This window comes from Balaenoptera borealis (assembly GCF_965194805.1).
Source record: "Balaenoptera borealis genome assembly, chromosome: 5".
NCBI classification, from domain to species: Eukaryota; Metazoa; Chordata; class Mammalia; order Artiodactyla; family Balaenopteridae; genus Balaenoptera; species Balaenoptera borealis.
The window spans coordinates 26042823-26065268 of NC_138862.1; the positions used below are offsets into that span (position 1 = coordinate 26042823).

The 22446-nt window shown below is 36.3% G+C and overlaps 1 protein-coding gene across 1 annotated transcript in view; it reads left to right on the forward strand.

Moving 5' to 3' along the window:
- Nucleotides 1-22446, forward strand: part of TMPRSS15 (transmembrane serine protease 15) — a 115760-nt gene that overhangs the window by 75692 nt on the left and 17622 nt on the right. The window contains exons 13-15 of the mRNA XM_082392568.1: nt 5252-5347; nt 9220-9269; nt 9997-10171. Of these exons, the coding sequence (XP_082248694.1) occupies nt 5252-5347; nt 9220-9269; nt 9997-10171 (321 nt within the window). The remainder of the gene's footprint in view (nt 1-5251; nt 5348-9219; nt 9270-9996; nt 10172-22446) is intronic.

Sequence of the window (22446 nt, forward strand, 5' to 3'; positions counted from 1 at the left end):
CATGTTACCATGAACTACTAGGGGCTCCTTAGAACCCAGGCTGGAATTCTGGCTAGAATGAGGCCCAGAGGTCTTGGTTCTTTAAAGAAGCCCCCGTGATTCCGATAAGTAGTCCTCTCACTTCAAAGGAACCCATGGAACGTTGTGTACTTGTTTCAGTAGAAAACATAGAAATTGTACAAAACATCTCCAAAGTTTGGCAGTTTGATTTCATCTGGTGTTAAAAACAAAGTAAAACCAAACAAACAAACATTTTTTTCCTACTGCAACCAGGTTTAAATACCCTATGTGAGGGTCATCTCTGACTTAATCCAGGGGATTCCTCCAGTACATCAAAACAAAATTAGAGAGTTTAAAAAGACCACTATAAGTAGGACATAATTAAAAGGGTTAAAAAAAAAATTCATGGCTAAGTTTTCAACAAACACAGGTTGGTATTATTGCTTGCTTGGAAAAAATTCATTCCTGATTTATCCCTCTAAGTATTTGAAAACATATTATTGGGAATTAAGGTACTCTTTTATGTGAAATGTCACTTATTTTTATTAATACAATTTAAGGAGAAATCTCTTTGTCTTTAACTTTTATTTTGACTTACACTCAAATGGGTATTTTGTAACCCAGAGAGATTTATGTGGCAAGGAAATTACTGAGAATATAATTATACACATAAAGGTTAAGAAAATCTCTTTTGGTCAGTTGTGAATCATCTACCAATAAATCTTCTGCAACATAGTTGTTTAGTCTATAAAAGTTTGTTAACAGAGTTGGGGATTTTATTTGTTTGTTTTGGGTTTTGTTTTTTACTCAAAGACTTTTTTTTTCCCTTAAAGTTTGTTACATAAAAACAACAAGATACTATGGTTTTCCCCAAACCAAAATATCTTCACCATTCCCTTAAATCCTGTTGTTTGGGGAGGGGGAGGGAGGCTTCTATATTTTAAAATAGAAACAGATAAGGACAGGAGAAAACTATCATCCCTTGAATATATTCTCAACAGTTCAATTTTTCAGTTCTGAGATTTTGTTTCTAAATAATAAATGGTGACTTAACATATCGTTGTTAACCTTTTATTTTGCCAAGAATATTTTAAATATTGCATTTATCTTTATCGTCTCCATCATTTCTTAAAATAAGAAATAGTTTGTCGTAGACTTCTGCTGCTTACATTCTGTTTACTATGAATACAAACTGGAATAAATTGTGTTCAGTCTGAAAAAGGTGAGCTTGATTTGGAAGGATTTGAAATTCAGGTACTGTCTCCAATTAAATTCTAACTTTTAACATCCAGCACTGACACCTGGAAATATTTGTATGAACTGATGGCCTCTATACACCACTCTTAGGTTGCTGATACCAATATTTACAACAAAAAATTTAATTATGGGAGTATTTTAGAAGTTTTTTCCAAAAGAATGTTTTTTCCAGTTGTTCTGAATAACCCAAAACAATATACATGCACCATTAACTGCAGTCTTTTCTCATGTAAAGTTTGAGGCTGCATATATAGAGCACGATCTTAGAATACAACCTTTATGTGTGTCATTTTTTCCCCGTGTATACATAATCTCTATTTTTCTCAGCCAGAGAGTGAAAACATCACTATGGAACAGCACTTCAGAATCCCAGGGTAGCACATTTAGTGCTTACTAAATAGTCTATTCTTAAAGCTTTGCCTCTAGTCTTTCTTCTAGAATAGGCGTGTGTTAAAATTTTAACTGCCAATCCCATCAGTGCAATGCCAGTGGTAGGTGTGTAATAAATAGATACTAGATTAAAAACTGATTTATAAATAACTTTTCAATATTTTTTCAATTTAATTTTGTATTGAGTTTCCAGAGAAATTAATGCATCCCCTCAGGGTCTGTCTTTAAAAAGACAGCTAAGCAATAGACTGAAAACAGCTAGAGATAATAGAAGTCTTAAATCCACAACTTAGATGTATATTTTTAATGAATTACTCTTCTAGATGTCCCCCCACGTAGTCATGAGTGCTGTCAAATGACAAAACTAAAACAATTTAATAACGAGTTTGGCATCCTTTATTCAAGAGTAAACAGCCCATGGATTGGGGGGTACAGTGCCTCACAAGCAGGGGAGCACTATTCCTGAGGGATTTGGGGCGAGAGCGAGTTTTATGGAACATTAGAAGAGACAATGAAGGTCAGGGATTTCCTTACAGGCATATAGGCTACCAGGTCCTATTTTCTAGGGTAAGGTGAGCTAGCTAAACCTGAGTTGGAAGATTGTGACTGGTGTTACATTTTCTTTCTACATTTCAGGAAGTGAAGCACTTCCTGTAAGTGTAGGCTGACTTAGGTTTAGATTTGTGACGTGGGCCAGGCCCCTGGTTGACCACCATTTTGTGGGTCCTGATATATGAATTAACTTTATCAGTGGCTTAAACAGATTGCTTATAGTAAGATTACTATAGGTAACTAGAAGTCACTTTGGAAGCCAACAAGCAGACCCCTGAACAAGTAAAGAATTAGATATTTTATTTGACTATGACAGTGGCTTGAGACTAGGAAGCATCAGAATCACCTGGAAGGTTTGTTAAAAGACTCTTCACTCTTCACTTCACCCCCAGAGTTTCAAAATTGTGGGTGGATCTGGGCTAGAGCTGGGCGATTTGCAACTAGCCCCTGGTGAGGCTAATGTTGCTTATCTGGATTACACACCTGGAAAATCTTTCATCATGGCGAGTCGGGAACATAGAAAACTACCTAGAAGAATATCCAACACACATAGGCATTCAGCAGAATAAGGATACTGAGAACATGAACCAAAAACAGTTAAAGAAGACAGACATCTAAAAGGGAGATCAGAGAGTAATTAGGATCCACCAACTTGTCCCTCCCAGTCAAGAGGTACACTAACCAACCAATTCCAATGATGTTTCTGGAGCCTTCATGCAAAGTCAACACAACTAGAGCCTCTTCAAATTGGATAGACAGTCCTTGATATTCTCAAAAGTCAAGATTAGTGTTGATGAATTGTACCAGAAGATATACCGATGGTAAAATTCAGTCCTCTAAAATCTCTTTGGATCCACATCCTGTCTTCCCTAAATGTGTGAGTCCTTAACTAAAAGATTCCTGCAGTGGTAAAGTCCTTCCTGATCTAGAGCATTCCTGACCTTCTACACCCTCTGCTGCCGTTTGAGATCTTTTTTTTTTTTAACTGAAGTATAGTTAACTTACAATATTATATTAATTTCAGGTGTACAACATATTGGATATTTTTATAGATTACACATTATCAGGGAGGAAAAAATGTTCCTCTACACTTCTATAGCTTCTTCTGGCTGGTCTAAGAATTAAATTGACATGAGACAGATTAATAGGAAGTTTCTACCTCTTAATCTACCTCTTTTTCCCTCCTTCCACCCATTTCCCCTCTGGCAAACCCTGTTTGTTCTTTGTATCTGTGAACAAACCCCTGTTTGTTGTTTGTATCTGTGAGTCTGTTTCTACTTTGTTATATTTGCTCACTTGTTTTGTTTTTTAGAAAACATCCAGTATTTGTCTTTCTCTGTCTGACTTATTTTGCTTAGCATAATACCCTCCAGGTCCATCCATTTTGTCATAAATGACAAGATTTCATTCTTTTTTATGGCTGAGTAATATTCCTGTGTGTGTGTGTGTGTGTGTGTGTGTGTGTGTGTGTGTGTGTGTGTGTGTACCACATCTTATTTATCCATTCATCTGTCCATGGGCACATAGGTTGCTTCCATATCTTGGCTATTGTAAATAATGCTGCTATGAACTTTGGGATGCATGTATCTTTTCAAATTAAGGTTTTCCTTTTCTTTGGATGTCTTTATGCTTGTTTTGTTTTCTGAGCTATAAAAAATATATTTTATATAAGTCCTTAAATAAGATGATTCTTCTTCCCACATGGAAGGAATATCTTAATCTTTAGCAATAATAGTAGCAACACTCATTTTTCCTTTGGTAAATCCATTTCAGATTTTGTCAAAGGAATGGTGATTGATTTGTGTGCTTGAGTTACATTTATCTGTTTATAAAATGAAAGTGCAAGATGATAAGTTCTGGGACATTAAATACAAGCTCCGTTGTTCCAGTTCTCTGTTCAGTGAATGAAAGGTATCAGACACTTTCAGTTTCTTTAAGTGTTATCTTACCTTAAAGAGAAAGGAAACAACCTCTACTTCGTTCTTTTCCTCTTACTGATCATAACAGCCATGAGTGTTCCTTGGAAACTTCCTCTATGCACACAGACAGAAAAGGGTCAGCGTTGACTATAGCCTGGGAAAAACACTGGACCTTCTTTTGAAGAGGGACTGGGTGGGTCCTTCAAGATACTCCAAAAGATAGGAACCACATCATCTCCCTGCCAGCCCAGAGAAGATAGCAAGAATCAGGATGTTTCCAGCCTAAAGGCACATTTTTATATGAAGATTAAAATCTGGAATAAATAAAAGGCAAGAAAAAGATTAGAAAGTGAGAAGCTAAAAGTTTCCAGCTAAGCCTAGGGAAGAGTGGATAATTAAAAGAAATCTTCAGTGAAGGCTCACAGTTGAGAGCATGGCTATAACAGGTTTTCAGGGATAATAAAGACCAGTAACTTAATGTCTTTTGTCACATGGAGGTGTCTTTTTATCCCATTCTGGCTCACCATTTGACACTTGGAGGTACAAGGCGCATACTCCCTCTTTTAGAGCAGAAACATAGCTTCCGATTTTAAATTAGAGCAGTTAGGCCTTGAATTGAATGAAATATCAAGAACAAAGCAACAAAGGTAAACACTGAAGATCTCCTTTTTCTACGTTGTTCTTAGGCAACGTGCATTTTTTTTAAAAGATGAATTACACTCAACAGGAAAAAAAAATTAATAAATTATGTTGCGGCAATTCTTTGAAGTTGTCATTATAATTGCCCATTATAGAAATTGTTGGACAACATAGAAAAGTCGAATGAAACAAATCAGACACTCAAATGACATATGCACTGATTTTAACTCTGTTAAATAACATATATGAGCAGGCAAACAAGAACTAAAGGTATTACGCAAAAATTAAAATTACATTTTATGTCATTATGAGTAACTTCTACTGAGTTGTACCATCTTTTAGACATCAAAACATTCGAAGCTTAATATTAAAATGTTAATCTCTTTGCCTGGAATTTCATAATTTATTTCAATGTCCACAGCATTAAATAACTAGAAGTTTCGTTTATGACTTTTTTGTTTGTGTTTTTGTTTTGTCCGCGTGCTTTTCCCTAGGAGTGGAAACTCATCCATGCCAATCTTTTCTACTGGACATGGACCGTTTGTACAACTAAACACAACACCTAATGGCAGCTTAATACTAACACCAAGGTGGGTCCCAAAATGTGTTCTTTGACTAGTTGTACATAGACAGGAAAGAAGGTGGATTTTGAAGTTAGATTTTAATACCACCATATATGCCACATAATCTTGAAAGTTATTTAATTTTTTTGTTATTCAGGTCATCTCAAACAGTATCTAATCGATCCTATCAGATAACATTGCCTATTCCTCATATACATATGGTAAGAGGGTCAAATGAAGTATTATAGTGTAATTAGAGAGCACACTGATAGAGATTCAATAAATTTTACTTCCACATTCTTTTTATCCATACTCTTGGATTTATAAACAAGTACACCCCATAGAAAGAAATTGTGAGAGTTGGAATAAATACGTCCAATGTTGATCAAACTAAAAAGAGTGACACAATTAGTTATCATCAAAAGAGAAGAAAGGGACACAAAAGTCATGGTATTCTTTTCTCTAGCAAATAGAACATGGTTATTAAGTGAAAGAGTACAGACTTCAAGTTGTGCCTGCATTTTCTCTTTTGCTCTTTACAATTAGGTTCATTTCTACAGCTTTTACTGATGTTCTAAAAAGCAGCATCCTTCCTGTATTCAAAGATCTGTTTTAGCTTAGATTATGTCATTTCTGCTGTTTGGGAATTAATGATAACTTCGGTTGAAATTGGCTTCTGAATTTTACAGTTCCATTAAAGGCCAGCTTGGATGGGAAGAAAGTAACTTCAAGAAGAAGCTGTAACAACAGACAAGGATTTAAGATATCATTGCTGTTGCATTAGCTTGAAGTTCTTTGTTTAATACACTTAAGGGTGAAAAGTGAAATTATATAATTACTCAGCTATTCATGAAAAGTTGCCATTTCTGTGAGGTCAACCAGTAAAACAGATTTTTAAAGGAGTATTTTTAGTACCAAAGTACTTTGCAGTTGAATATTTTATATGAATATTTGCAGGGCCTTGACTGATTTTATTAGTCTCATCGAGGGTGAAGCAAAGCATCTGCAAGTGAGAAAGTGGCCTACTAGATTTCCTTTCTATAAAGCATGTCTAAATTTGCATTACCATTATAGATCTTGAACAGTGTGTATGCTGAGAATATCTCTTATTTATATTGTATAGGCATTTAAGAATCAGTTAAAAAAAGGAAAAGGTACAGAATATTTTAAATTAATTATATGCATATTTAAAGTAAGAACTAGTTTATTCCATGCTTATCAACAAAATGCCAGTATCATTATACATTGAGGTCTTTATTGTATGTATGTTCATGTTATTTGAAAGAGACAACATTTACACACAAAGATACTTGAAACTTTCATCACATCAATAATCCAGAACGTTCTTAATCTCTTCCCTAATTAGCCACCTTATACTGGGTTGGCAGGAAATCAGACATATATGCACTTAGTTAGTATGTATGTATGTATGTATTTATTTATTTATGCAGAAATGCATTTATTGCCCCATGAAATCTGGTGTTTTTGAAAACATCCTTTCACTAGTGGTCATAATAAAAAAATTAGGAAAGGAAGAGGATATCAAAGAAGATGATTCTTCCAACTATGAAGATAGACTTAGATCCCCATTTTTTTCTCCTATTATGAGGCATATGCATGACTAGACTACTATTCCCCACCACTGAGAAAAGGCCACTCAACATGGTACCAGCAATCTGACCTGATATAACTGGAAATGTACAATTCATGCTGTTGCCAGTATTGGGTTTCCTTTTCCTCCAATTCTTTGTCTAGTAGTGCTAGATAACAAAAAAAAATTTGACTTAATATATATTGATTGACAGTGTGTTCTAAGCATGGTGCTAGGTACAGGATATAGAGTGCTTATCAACAGTTTATTGAATGCCTGTCCTGTGACAGATGCTGTGATAGAAACATTGCAGTGTTACAGAGGTTATTTCTAGTCCGTGAAAAAGCTCTTTGACTTAAGCAGCATGGCTCCACTGTAAGGATGAGGAGAAAAGCCTGGTGTTGATAAGTGACTTGGACTCGTTCACAAAGCTGGAGGCAACGTGAGATTCTAACCCAGGTTTATCTGGCTTCAAAGCTCTCCACTTTCCATTCTACTGTGCTACCTCTGAACTCTCCGAGGCAGCATATCACTTTAAATAACAGTTCTGGAAAGGAAAAAGAAAGAAAAAAGGCCACTTGTTGGGCATATATAGGGAGAGAAATCAGTTCATTTTGTCAACACAGTAGATACAAACTCATCCATTTGTATCCCAATATTGTCCCACTGGGCTGAGAGCAAGACACAGGATCATGGCATTGACTTTTTTCCCATACCGAGGGCTGACCTAATTCTGACTCCAGGACCGAAGGCCAGTACAGTTATTCTATTTTTCTCTAATCTCTATAATGTACCTGGACAAATGTACTCACTGCTCACTCTGACCAGAAGTGAAGCAACTTACTGCTATATACTGAGACCCTACACGTGTGTTTGTGTATGAAAATTTTGATTAACCAAAACACTTGAAGAATGAGGTGTTAAGCCCAGTTTAATTCTCTGGTAACCATTAAGTTAACCAAAAACTTTTCTGTGCTTGCTGAAAAGAAATTCATCCATTTTTTACAGACCACAGAGTCTTAAACATTGACACCTATAAATGATGAACCATTTTGAATATGAGTTTTCATTGATGGATATTGTAGATGTAGAAAGTTTGAATGAAACTTGACAGTATGCTGGGGCACATCCTAAAAACGACTTCTCTCCTAACCATGGGTGGATAACAGAAGAAGCGTTAACTGAGGCTTCTTCTTTGGGGAATTACAAATGCATATTGATATATCTATATCTAGATAGATATACCTACATGCACATTGCTTATTAATAAAATGTATATTTACTTATATTTCAATTGGCTATGTCTGCTCTCAGGGATTTGTCAGACAACATGAATGCATGTAATTTCAAGTAACCCTTATCATGTATGTTCCAGACACACTGAATTGTTTTATTGTACTTAATGATCTCATATGCATCTTGGGTCATGTTTTGTGTTTTTTGACTTGTTCTTCCCTAAAATTTCAAGCACCTAAAAAACATGCACAATAGCTGTTGTTAAATATGTAAATAGAAACCATTAAAATTATATGTGTGTATGTGTGTGTTTTAATGCAAACGATAGCTACAGTAGCTGCCATCAGGAAAAAGTGTGGGCAAGTACTTTAATTCCTTGTGTTGTACTGATCTCTAGTGGTTAGTAAGTATAACACATTTAAAATTTTTTCTTTGTTTTAATTTTTCTTTAGAATTCTTGGCTTTGAAAAAAGTTGGTATCCAAATATTTAAACGGGTAGTGAGTTTTTAATTATTTATGCCTGCACTTTATTTTATATTTACATGTCTGCCTCCCTTGAAAGCAGGACTCATGATTCATTCATCATTGAATTCCCTGAATAAAGTACACAGCCTCACACACAGTTTTGGGCCCTGAATAGTTGTCTCTTTATCAATACTGAGGCATATTCTGTATTATAGAACGGTGAAATCCAAGGTTGGTTCACAGAAACTAACAGTAGCTACCGTTCATCAAGTATTCATTGTGTATAACGCACAATAATAATTCCATTGCAAATATTTCTTTACTTCTCACAAAACTCCAATCAAGTACTATTGCCCCTGTTTTATGGATGTTAAAACTGAGTCTTGGGGATATTGAGCAACTTATGCAAAATCACATGAAGAGTAAACGGTAGAGTTAAAGATACGAACTCAACTTTGACTTTGAGGATTTTCTGCTGCGCATTTTATGTATGACACATTTAAAAGTCCATTTTACTAAAGAGAAAAAATAGGACAAGTTACACTATGTTTTGCTTTAAAATGTTGTGTGCACCATTTTTGAAATACAGTTGTTCTTCTATTACAGTAAACGGTGCTTAGAGGATTCACTGATTCTGTTAGAATGTAACCATAAATGTAAGTAAATATTTCCCCCTGTTCTCCTTCAAGCCTTCAGTTTAAAATTCTGTTTGTTTCTTTTTTTTAATTTATCAATACACCCAAAAGGATGTGCACAAAATTTCATTAATAGTAGATAACACAGACAGAGGTGGCAGAATTTTAAAATGGCATTTAAGAAGTAAGATATTATACTTCACAAATTTCCATGTCCTTTGAAATCTTGGAAAAGATGATTTTTTTATGAGTCAATTTTAAATTTCCCTGTGATAAGTGAAAATTTTTAAAATGTGCACTTAATACTTATGGGAGTACTGTAATGAAGCCTTGAAATTACACCATCCTGAGCTTCTCTGTGTAATAATACCTCCATCATCCAAGCTCCTGAGATCTACTCCAATGGCAACAATGAAAAGAGTCAACATGCCTGGATACAGTTCTCTCCAATATCACCCTGTAGGTCACTTTGAAACCTGAGTCTTCTCAGCCTGTTGTTGTGATCTACAGGGAGTGTCCATTGCAACACATCAATGAGGAATCTCCATACATTATGAAGACTGTCTTGGTTTTACTGAAGATGGTGGCAGAAGCAATGGCATCAGTTTTTCCTATTCAGCCATCACAATCATTCTGTTTAGAGTCACTATGTCACCTAAAGTTATTTTGCAGTGATCCACTCAATTTTCATGACCAGAGGAAATCCACCAAAATTAACTAGAAGCTCTTTCTTCAATTATCTTAACAGCATGTGGAAAAAAACTGGTGGCTCAAGAAGTTAGCCCAAGGATCGTTGGAGGAAACGATTCCCGAGAAGGAGCCTGGCCTTGGATCGTTGCTGTGTATTATAACGACCAGCTGCTCTGTGGGGCTTCTCTGGTCAGCAGGGACTGGCTTGTGTCGGCCGCCCACTGCGTGTATGGGTGAGTGCGACATCACAGCTGGCCCTTCCCCAACGAGGTGACCCCAGCAGACACTGTGCATCCCATTTCAGGCAGCCTCCCCAAACCCTCCCAGCAGGGAAATGTTCCTGCTGTTTATAACGTTATAAACTTTCCAATCATTCTCCCATTAAAATCATGTATAAAAATAGAGAAAGTATAATTAAAATTTATTCTTCATTAGACCCTTGGATCAAGTATTATGTTTCATACATACATAAAAATTGAAATTTCCACCTATTTACAAGGTAAGCATTTTTTAAGGTATACAATTAGTTTTCACTATATAAATTGTGCTGGTTATCAGCCAATTAGGACAATATTTATTGTCAGCAAAGTGTCAATGTCAAAAAAAGCATGTATAGATAGCCTTCAAGTTACAAATTAAAAAGTGTGCCCTTTGAAATTCATGTGTAAGCACTTTGCTCTGAATTAGCGTAAAAATGTTTCCTAAGTTCGCAAGTCAGATCTGTTTTGATGTTAACTGTAACTGAAACTTAGAACTAACATCAACCCTGTCGAAGTCTTTTTTTGATATGACAAAATACATGCTGAATTTTAGAATCTATCTTCTCCCTCTAGAGCAGCCATTCTTAAAGCAGTGCCACAGGAGAAACGAGAGTGGGTGGAAGGGCCTGGAAATAAACATCAATATTCCTGGGCCCAAGAAATGTTAATTTCTTCTTCTGCCTGAAAGATGGCACCTCTTTAGGTAACTGTACTCCAACACTTCTGAATTAAGTTAGAAAAAAACGTAGCTTCCTTGTAGTAAAGATTCATAAGCCCTGACAAGGGTGATTTCCTGCCCCAAGAGGCCTCCAGGGAATGACCTTACCTGTGAGGATTAGAATGAGCCTCTAGCGTCCAGAATCTCTGAGAGAAGTGTGTGTGCTCAGAATGGAAGATGCAGCCTTAGTTAATCAGGGTAAAAGACTCACTACGTACAAACACAGGCATTGAAAGTTCTTGGATGGATGGAGACAAACTATCAGCTACAGGAGGCTGTCAAAATTATTCAGGAGATAACGGAGGGCCAGGGAGAAGGAGTATTAAAGGATTGAGCCTACGCAGAAATACCCACCATACCAGAGTGAGAGTAAACTCAAACTCATAAGACTGGGAACCTGGAAATGAAGACCCTCAGCTACATCCCAGCTTGGCCAATTACCTGCGCTCCAGAAGGACTGTCCAAGGCACTGCCCATCTACATCTAAAGCTGTCTGAGCCTGTGCATTACACCCAATATCTGGGTGACTAAACTATAGCCTCTTCCATATCTAAACTACACCTTCTTAACTTTGCTGCCTCTTGATAATTATATTTTAATCTGTTTTCAGCTATATCATAACAAATGTCTATAGCAGCCAACTTTCCCACCCCCTGTTAAACATGACTTCAACCTTTACCTATATATACTCTATGCCTTAGGCATGTCACAGATGGGTAATATATCCTAACTGTGTTACAAGTAAAAGGTATCTTTAGCTAGAAATTCAGTGTTTCCTGCTGCATCATAGGTAGGTCTTAGTAAGACAGCCACCTCCTGTATTAACCTCAGATTTTGTAAATTCGTCCATTTGACGTTCTTGCAGAACATATGCTTTCTAAATGTCAACCACGCTTGCAGTGATATTAGTGACATCTTTCAAATAGCTACCTTACAGATGTACTTACTATAGGTCAATTATACCAAAAACATCTTTTCAAACCATGAATATATGAGGGAAATAGAGAAGCAGTTTCATCTAATATAAACACATGTTCAGTCATATAGGACATAAAATGTCTTTTCACACAGTTTCAATTTGAACAAAAGCAAACAAACATAAGCTGTAATAGAATTGTGATGAAAAACTTTTGTTCACCAACCTTGCATTTTACTCTCCTTAGCCACTCAGTGGTATTATTTCTTATTTCTCCAGTTACCAGGAGTTTTCTTGCTTTTTTCTTTATGTCTCTAACCAAGAAAGTTTCTGATATTATTTCAAATAGTTTTATCCAAAAAATATTCTTACCAGTATGCTAATACTGAGTCTTATTTGTCTTTTTAAAACTCTACTTATACAGTAAAAAGCTTAATTTCCTAATAAAAAGAAGAACCCAGATCAAGAAACTTATTGAAACCATACTACACAAATGACCTGACCCCAATGTAAATCTGCTCCAGGAGTTTTCACCTGTGGGTAGTTAAATGGTCTAATCGGACAGTTCTCTGTCTGCATTCGTATTGTCCACACTCTCTTTCCCACCCCTCAGCCTCAGTATTCCTGGATGTCACTAAACTTCCCTGTGCCTGTTCTGTTTCTCTACTACTGACTTGTCTTCTTTTCCAACCTTAAAAGAGATATTTGTGAAGTTTTAAGAGATATTTGCTGTGATTTAAAGACAAGGTTGACTTCAAACCAGAGAGTATTTTGATCCAACTTATGCTACTGACTTTGTGTGACTTAGTATCTGTGGGTTTCAAGATCCTCATCTGTAGGGTGTCCACAGGATATCTACCTCCTAGGGTGATTGTCAGGACAAAATTAAGATGCTGCAATGCTTTTGCATACTGTGAATTATAGAAATGTGCAATAAAATTTTTATTGTTTCCTGCTCAGGAAAGGTCTGTGAAAGAAGACTCTAAGTCTTACCCACGAGACATTCAGCACATTTATTTTCTAAACTTTTTATATTGATGTAATTTCAAACATGCACAGAAGTTGCAAATAACAGTACAGAGAACTCCTGTGTACCTTCACCGAGATTCACCAGTTGTTTACATTTTATGCTATGAAAACTTTCTTATCATTCTTTAATTCCCTCCAATTTGGAGAAATATTTATTTTCTGAATCATTTGATAGTAGATTAGACATTGTGCCTCTTTACCCTGTTTTTTTGTTTTTTTTTTTTTTTTTTTTTTTACTAAGAACAAGGATATTTTCCTACATAATCACAGAAAATCATGGAACTTTAACATTAAGGCAATACAATTATCTAGTCTAATTATCTAATACAGTATGTATTCACTTTTGTCAATTGTCCCAAATATGCCCTTTATAACATTTGTAGTTTGTTTGTATGTTTTCCACCCAAGAACCAATTTAGGATCATGCACTGCATTTAGTTGCTATGCCTCTTTCATCTTTAATCTAGAATAGCCTTTCCATCAGCCTTACTATCTTTGCCTTTCTCAGCCTTTCTTTCTTGTCTTTGTTATTTTTCTTAATACAAGCAAGTTATTTTATAGAAAGTCCTTATATTTGGGGAAACCCTTCAAGCTTTCTCCCTTGTTGGTCTTGATATATCCCCATTCTTTGAGAACTTTTTAACTTTCTGGCAAAATAAGATGTTCCAGGTTCATCTTGTGCTTTCCCTGCCTTTGCCCTCAAATCAAGCTTTCTATAAGAAACCCCAAATCCATTTAGCTATTTTAGTTCCTTCTACATTTTAAAAAACAAGATCTTCCATGCCCCTTGCAGCTGCTGGTGTGTCCTGCTTCTAGACCCTCTCAATGGACATAGTTCTGTACATACAAATATGAACTCATAAGGATAGCTCTAATTCAAATAATATACCATAAGGTACATCCTAGTCTTTTTTCCTTATGTATTTGTAGCTCTTATCTTATTTGTGCTCTCCACAAAATATCTATGCATTTGCTCAAGCTTAGAATGGAAAAGTAGTTTGAAAATGGTGAACCCATACCACTGTGTAAAGCAAACTTACCAACTGGAGTTTAATATTTGTTTTCATTTTTTCCCACTGATATATAGCAAAATGCATAATCTTAAGGATATAATTTGATGAGTTTTGAAAATGCATCAGCCTGTATAACCCACACTCCTATCAAGACATAAAACATTTCTATCACCTGGAAATTCCTCTCATACCCCTTCCCAGTCATTACCATCCCTGAAGTGGACCCCAGAAGGGACCACTATTCAGTCTCCATGGTGAGTGGGCTGGTCATTTATAGATTTACAGTCTGGATCACATCTATTGAATAGACATATATCAATGATGAAATTACCCATAGAGAAGCCTCTTGCCAATCTTCCATTCTTTAACTTGCTCTTCAGAGAAGACCAAATGCACTATATGGATTACCTCATTTCTTATTAAAATGATTTCTTGAAATAGGTGTTAACATTTCTGAAGTAGATGATTTCATAATGAGGTATTTTGGGGTATGGCAAGAAATACAGACTACTATTTATACTTTATTTAGTGCTAAATTAATTTAACTGCACTACTATAACTCTGAAAGCCAACTTTTTAAACAGTATTGACTATAAAATAACATCGCTTAATTAATTGATAGTGCAATTACAATTTAAAATTTGGATTCTTTTTAATGTCTCAAACATACTAAATAGGTCTAGGATACAGAATCTACCCAAATATAATATTTTAAAAATTATTTCATTTCTACTTAAACCTACTCTAAAAAATAAACATCATAGGTTTAGTTAATTTCTCTATTTATCTACCTATTTTTACGGCTTAGGAGATCAGCTAATAATAAATTATCTTCTTCAGGTTGCAGAAATACTATAATACTTTTTCAAGATTATAGTAAATTTTACAGATCAAAAAAGGAAGAACATTTTCCTAGGCGAGTAGAGATTTCAAGATTAGATTAGTGACTTGTGGGTTTTTGGTAATGGCATAGATCTTGACTCCTTTTCTAACGGATTTCAAGCTTGAGTTGCTATTCATATTTTTGATAGTTAAAAATTTCTTACTGCTTCACTAGAACCTTTTAGATTTTTGCCTTTCTCACAGGTTTTACCAATTTCCAACCTGGCGTCATCTCCTTAAAATTATGCATTCTTCAAGTCACCCTTGGCCCATATTATATAACCCATTTCCTTGACATTATTCTGTTAACACTATTTTTAATAACACATTTCTTATTAGCAGGTATCTTATTATAATTATTAGTCTACCCAGAAGTTTTATTTCCTAGAAGTTCCAGTATCAGATCTCTGAAGCTAGTTCTACTTTGAGAACTAATTCATCATCTTGGATCACATTACTGTGCCCTCTTTTTCCTTATTTATTTTGTGTAACCACTTGTGCTGTTGTGGCTTTATTTACAACTCCCCTCTCTTTACCTGGCTGTTACGTGTGACCCCTGGTTGTGCTCAATCTTTCTGGCTCCTGGATTGCTTCTTGTTTTTCATATATCTATTCAGTCATTGAGCACTTATCTTGTGCCAAGCATTGTTCTAAGTTTTGGGGATAATAGTGCTCTATGGACGAACAAAGTCTTTGCCCTAATAATGCTTATATTACAGGCTAGGGCAGAAAAACAGAAACCTTGAGAAGCCCAGCTACCACAGTTGATCAGAAAGTGACCGGCAGTGGGGTAGGAACAAGATTGGAGATGTAGGCAAGACCAGATCCTAAGCCCTGGTGAGGACTCAGTTGGCCATGGTAAATGGGAAGTGAGACAATTTGAAAGGCAGAAGAGTGACATTATCTAATTAGGCATCTGTGTGGTGATTAGACTGCTGAGAGGAGCAAGGATAAAATTGGGGGGACCAGTCAGAAAGAAACAATGGTGGCCCTAAGATTATGGCTGAGGAAGCTGGACAAATGTCTGGATCTCATTAGTAAGTTCAGATGCTTAGAGCTACCTAAACTTACTAGTGATCACAGATAGATAAGGAGAAGAACCAAGGATTTGGGTTTGAGCAACAGAATGAGTGTTGATATCATTTATTGAGATGAGGAAAATGGGAAGAAACAGGACTGGAAGGGGTATAAAAGTTCTGATTTCTATATATTAAACTTGAGACTTCCTACCAGAGTCCAAGTGGTATTTACTTGGCCAATTGGCACATAGGTACGTGAATCTAAAGTTTAGAGGAGAAGTCAAGAATTAAAACACAAATTTGGAAGTTTTCAGCATATTTCTGGTATTTAAAGTCATGGCATTGGATGAGATCATCTATGGAATTACTGTTAATGAAGAAGAGAAGAAGGCGGAAGGCAGAATCCTAGAGTATTCTCAATATTTTGATTTTTGAGAAGAAAAGAGCTGGGAAAGAAAAACTGAGGAAAAGCAAAGAGTGAAATGAAAGGACAATCACAAGTGCGTGGATAGTCCTGGGAGTCAAGTGAAGAAAAGAGCTCAGAGGTGATTCCTTAAATTTCTAGAAATAATCCACCAGGTCAAATAATGATGAGGATTATTTGGCTTACTCCTGGTTCCCTGTACTTACTTCTCTTTTTTTACACTTAAACAAATAAATGTATACCTTTATTTTATTTTATTTTATTTTATTTTAACATTGTATTTATTTTTTTAATTATTTTATTTACTTTATATTTTTGGCTGCATTGGGTTTTCATTGCTGCACGCGGGCTTTCTTTAGTTGCAGCAAGCAGGGGCTACTCTTCGTTGCGGTGTGTGGGCTTCTCATTGCTGTGGCTTCTCTTGTTGCGGAGCACGGGCTCTAGGCACGCAGGCTTCAGTAGTTGTGGCACGCAGGCTCAGTAGTTGTGGCTCGCAGGCTCTAGAGCACAGGCTCTGTAGTTGTGGCACACGGGCTTAGTTGCTCCGCGGCATGTGGGATCTTCCCGCACCAGGGCTCAAACCCGTGTCCCCTGCATTGGCAGGCGGATTCTTAACCACTGCATCACCAGGGAAGCCCCATACCTTTATTTTAAAAACATGCTTCTACTTAATGAAATAAAAATACTCACATGTATGACAATCTTGTCCCGACTCATAATAAAGACTAATAATTGAACACATCCTCCCTGCCCACCGTCCTTTCACAATACAACTGCCTTTTACACACTTTGCTGTTTTTCTTTTGAGTTTCTTTATGGACTCATGGGCCTTCATTAACAGTGTATTTTATTAACTAGGATAATTATTATGATTATTATATGATGCCCAAATTGTTAAAGCTAGCTAGTGTTATCCCATTTAATGTGGCTCCTTTATTCTGTAAAAATTACCTCTGATATTCTTGAAAATTTTCTTGCTCTCTGACAATACCACCACATTTCAGGGGCATTCTAATTTTTACTTGCCTTTAAAAAAAGGAGGTGGCTATTCTCTCAGGAATCCTTTCCCATTCATTGGAGAATGATTAATAGAGACCAAAAGCTCTGTGCTGTGGGTAAACATTGGGATTGGCAGTAAGCAAACTTGTTGAGGTTGCTTTATGCTACCATTAGTAATGGTAGAACATAAAAAAATTTCAATTTATAGTATGGGGTCCCATTGATCTTTTTTAGCATATTATGTTGCTCTATCATAATTATCTTACCACATTTACTTCCCACCACAATGAAAATTCCATGTACAAATGGACAGTCTTATGCTCAGAGTAGTGAAGTTATTTACAACCCAGCACAGAGCAACATAGAGCGGAGCAGCGCTAGTTCATCCCATCCAGTGCAACATCTGTGGAGCATCTACTGTGTGCCAAGGAGTATGCTAGGCTTTGAGCTTACAGAAGTCAGGAACATGTCTTTCTGTTTCCTATCAAACTGTACCTTTCTTTCCCTTGCTACTGAGAAAAACACTCTGGACAGAGCAGGCGAAGGTGAAATGTAGCAGAAATTCAGCCAATTTTTTTCTACCTAAAGGTAAGCTATTTCTGCCATCTTTAGCCTCAGCGGAATTGGGGTCTGCCTATCCAAAGGGATTATGTCCTGTTCCTATCCCCACCTGTCTTCTGTCTTATAGCTTCTCTTTGCTTTTTTGGAATGTAGATGCTTTGAAACAAGAATATTTTGAAATATAATTAAGTCCCTTTTCTTCATCTGCAATGATTTCTCGGAAGGCTTTCTAACCCCATTTCTTGGCTTTGGGTGAATGGAAAAGCTAGAAGGATTTTATATTGCTCAGTATTCCAACAATGATTACAAAGTATGGATTCTTGGGTCCCACGCCAACCTTCCAAATTAGAATTTCCAGAGCTAGAAACTAGAAATCTGAATTTTTAGCAAATTTCTCAATTGATTCATAAAATTTAAGTACCATTGGCTATGACTTCTGTACTCTCAAGTCTTTGTCCTCAGAGAGAAGGATGTAGTCATTCTAGTGGTGCTCGTGCTAATGTGGGGCTCGTGGTGGGAAAGTGAATTACATAGACACAGAAAGGTACGTGGAGCAGGACTTGGGAGAGAAGTGCAAATGACACATGTTGGAGAGATATTTCCTTTCCATAGTGCTGCTTACAGATGCAGGAAAAATAAAAACATGGGAAAGAGGCTATTTTCCATATAGCACAATAACAATTTCAGAAATCATTAAGAAGGTGTCAGAACACCATTGCTGTAAATCACATTAGACAAGTAGCTTGAAACATGCATGTTTGATCTTCATAGTTTGTGGTTCATGTATTGATTTTCTACTCAAAACACCAAAATAATGAGAGAAAATGGTGATTACTAAACTTTGCATTACCTACAAACTTTCTCATATCAGTATTATTTTTATAGTTCTCACATGGAGTACAATACTTACACAAGAGATAATCTGGGAGTTTAGCTACTGAACTGCATTATTATATCTGAACTGCATTATTTTATCATTGATTTAAATCTATAGCAAATAAACTGCATATACCAGTCTGAACTTTTATGTAATTTATTCTGAAAATAAAATATGTAGAAAGGATTTAAGGAGACAATCCTATCATTTTTTAAAATAAATGTACTCTATTAACTTCAAAATAGAATCTATATAATGGATTCATACTCCCTTTGAGCACATTTTCATAGTTATTATTTAAATGCTATACCATTAATATAGTTAGTATTATTTGTAATTTAATATATACATACTAATATAATGCATTGGTTATATAAAATATCAAAATATAATATGTATAAATAAATATAATTAAATGCAAAGTAGGAGAAATGGTGTGGCAATTTTAAACTAATTTTTTGTAAATATGAAGTAAATATATAAATAAAATGCTGAGTAAAAAACATACAATGCTTTAAAAAGAGTAACTGTTACCTAACAGGTATGCTAATCAAGTGACAATCATGACCAGCTGAGCATTAGGAAACATACTTAAAGATGTGGTAGAGAAAGAAGCTCAGAGGACACCGGGAAGGAGATTTCACCCTACCCCTTCTCCCTGAACAGGTCAAAGTGGGCAGGGGAGTCCCAAGGGACAGTGGAAGTGGGTGCTGCCAGAGCATCTGAAATTATCATTATGTCCAACTTGGCCAAAGTACTGATTCCTCTGACCTGGAAAAGGGAAAGTGAGAAGACCTTTGATAATCAAACAGGGCCTCTGCAGCACATAATGCCCTCCTGGCCCAGCACCTGGAGAGTTAAGGAGCTGCCACCAATCACTAGAAGCTGAGACATCCTCCCCTACCTGAGCCCAGGTAACCAATGGCAGCGGGAATGTCTCCCTCTCCTGCCTCCCAACCTGCCCCTCATATTCTCAGCCCCTCCCACAGAACCTGCCCACAGCTACGTGAGGCTCCCCAGTATCCTGGTGCAAGGGAAGCCTCTAAAATCAGACAGTCCCACATAAAGTCTCTGCCCTACCATTTTATTTTATTTTATTTATTTATTTATTTATTTATTTATTTATTTATTTATTTTGGAATCATGACTTTATTTTATTTTGAATGTGTATTTCGTACCAGTATAGACTATAAAGCTTACATACAAAGACATCCCAGGAACAGTGAGCACCCCAGTGCCAGATTTCCATCTCCAATTCCCCATTCAAAGGCCCAGGGCTCTGTCAGCTGGAAGGGGAGGAAGCTTTCCTAGACTGGTGGAGTATGGCAGAAGCTCCCAGACCCAGGCCAAAGAGAGCCTACAGGCCCCAAACACGCCACTCTGAGCATTTAAAGAAAATGTCTACAATTGATGGAATAACCTTAACCAAATATCAGTCGTGCTCAAACACAGAGAGGCTTTCTCTGTCCCTCCATAAAATACACACAACTCATTTGTCACCACTGGGAGTGCTGGTGCTCCAATTTTCTACTTTGAAAGTTGGAAATTAAGGGAAAGAATTAAGTTTATTCTCGCTTTCCTAAACAAACTATATTTTAGGAAACCTTATAAATATAATCGATGGGGAAAAGGTTTTATATAGTTTTTTCTTTTCCTTCTATTTTTTTTTAAACATCTTTACTGGAGTATAATTGCTTTACAATGTTGTGTTAGTTTCTGCTGTATAACAAAGTGAATCAGCTATATGTATACATATATCCCCATATCCCTCCCTCTTGTACCTCCCTCCCACCCTCTCTATCCCACACCTCTACATGGTCACAAAGCACCGAGCTGATCTCCCTGTGCTATGCAGCTGCTTCCCACTAGCTATCAGTTTTACATTTGGTAGTGTATATATGTCCATGCCACTCTCTCACTTCATCCCAGCTTACCTTCCCCCTCCCAGTGTCTTCAAGTCCATTCTCTACGTCTGTGTCTTTATTTCCGTCCTGCCTCTAGGTTCTTCAGAACCCTTTTTTTTTTTTTTCTTAGATTCCATATATATGTGTTAGCATACAGTATTTGTTTTTCTCTTTCTGACTTACTTCATTCTGTATGACAGAATCTAGGTCGATCCACCTCACTACAAATAACTCAATGTCGTTTCTTTTTATGACTGAGTAGTATTCCATTGTACTTATGTGCCACATCTTTATCCATTCATCTGTCAGTAGACATTTAGGTTGCTTCCATGTCCTGGCTATTGTAAATAGTGCTGCAATGAACACTGTGGTACATGTCTCTTTTTGAATTATGGTTTTCTCAGGGTTTATGCCCAGTAGTGGGATTGCTGGGTCATATGGTAGTTCTATTTTTAGTTTTTGAAGGAACCTCCATACTGTTCTCCATAGTGGCTGTATCAATTTACATTCCCACCAACAATGCAAGAGGGTTCCCTTTTCTCCACACCCTCTCCAGCATTTATTGTTTGCAGAATTTTTGATGATGGCCATTCTGACCGTTGTGATGTGATACCTCATTGTGGTTTTGATATGCACTTCTGTAATGATTAGTGATGTTGAGCATCCTTTCATATGTTTGTTAGCAATCTGTATATCTTCTTTGGAGAAATGTCTATTTAGGTCTTCTGCCCATTTTTGGATTGGGTTGTTTGTTTTTTTGATATTGAGCTGCATGAGCTGCTTGTATATTTTGGAGATTAATCCTTTGTCAGTTGTTTCATTTGCAAATATTTTCTCCCATTATGAGGGTTGTTTTTTCATCTTATTTATGGTTTCCTTTGCTGTGAAAAAACTTTTAGGCTTCATTAGGTCCCATTTGTTTACTTTTGTTTTTGTCTCTGTTTCTCTAGGGGGTAGGTCAAAAACGATCTTGCTGTGATTTATGTCATAGAGTGTTCTGCCCATGTTTTTCTCTAAGAGTTTTATAGTGTCTGGACTTACATTTAGCTCTTTAATCCATTTTCAGTTTATTTTTGTGTACGGTGTTAGAAAGTGTTCTAATTTCATTCTTTTACGTGTAGCTGTCCAGTTTTCCCAGCACCACTTATTGAAGAGACTGTCTTTTCTCCATTGTATATTCTTGCTTCCTTTATCAAAGATAAGGTGACCATATGTGCGTGGGTTTCTCTCTGGGCTTTCTATCCTGTTCCATTGATCTATATTTCTGTCTTTGTGCCAGTATCATACTGTTTTGATTACTGTAGCTTTGTAGTATATTCTGAAGCCAGAGAGCCTGATTCCTCCAGCTCCTTTTTTCTTTCTCAAGATTGCTTTGGCTATTCGGGGTCTTTTGTGTTTCCATGCAAATTGTGAAATTTTTTGTTCTAGTTCTGTGAAAAATGCCATTGGTAGTTTGATAGGGATTGCATTGAATCTGTAGATTGCTTTGGGTAGGATAGTTATTTTCACAATGTTGATTCTTCCAATCCAAGAACATGGTATATTTCTCCATCTGTTTGTATTGTCTTTAATTTCTTTCATCAGTGTCTTATAGTTTTCTGCATACAGGTCTTTTGTCTCCTTAGGTAGGTTTATACCTAGGTATTTTATTCTTTTTGTTACAATGGTAAATGTGAGTGCTTCCTTAATTTCTCATTCAGATTGTTCATTGTTAGTGTATAGGAATGCAAGAGATTTCTGTGCATTAGTTTTGTATCCTGCTACTTTACCAAGTTCATTGATTAGCTCTAGTAGTTTTCTGGTAGCATCTTTAGGATTCTCTATGTATAGTATCATGTCATCTGCAAACAATGACAGCTTTACTTCTTTTCCAATTTGGATTCCTTTTATTTCTTTTTCTTCTATG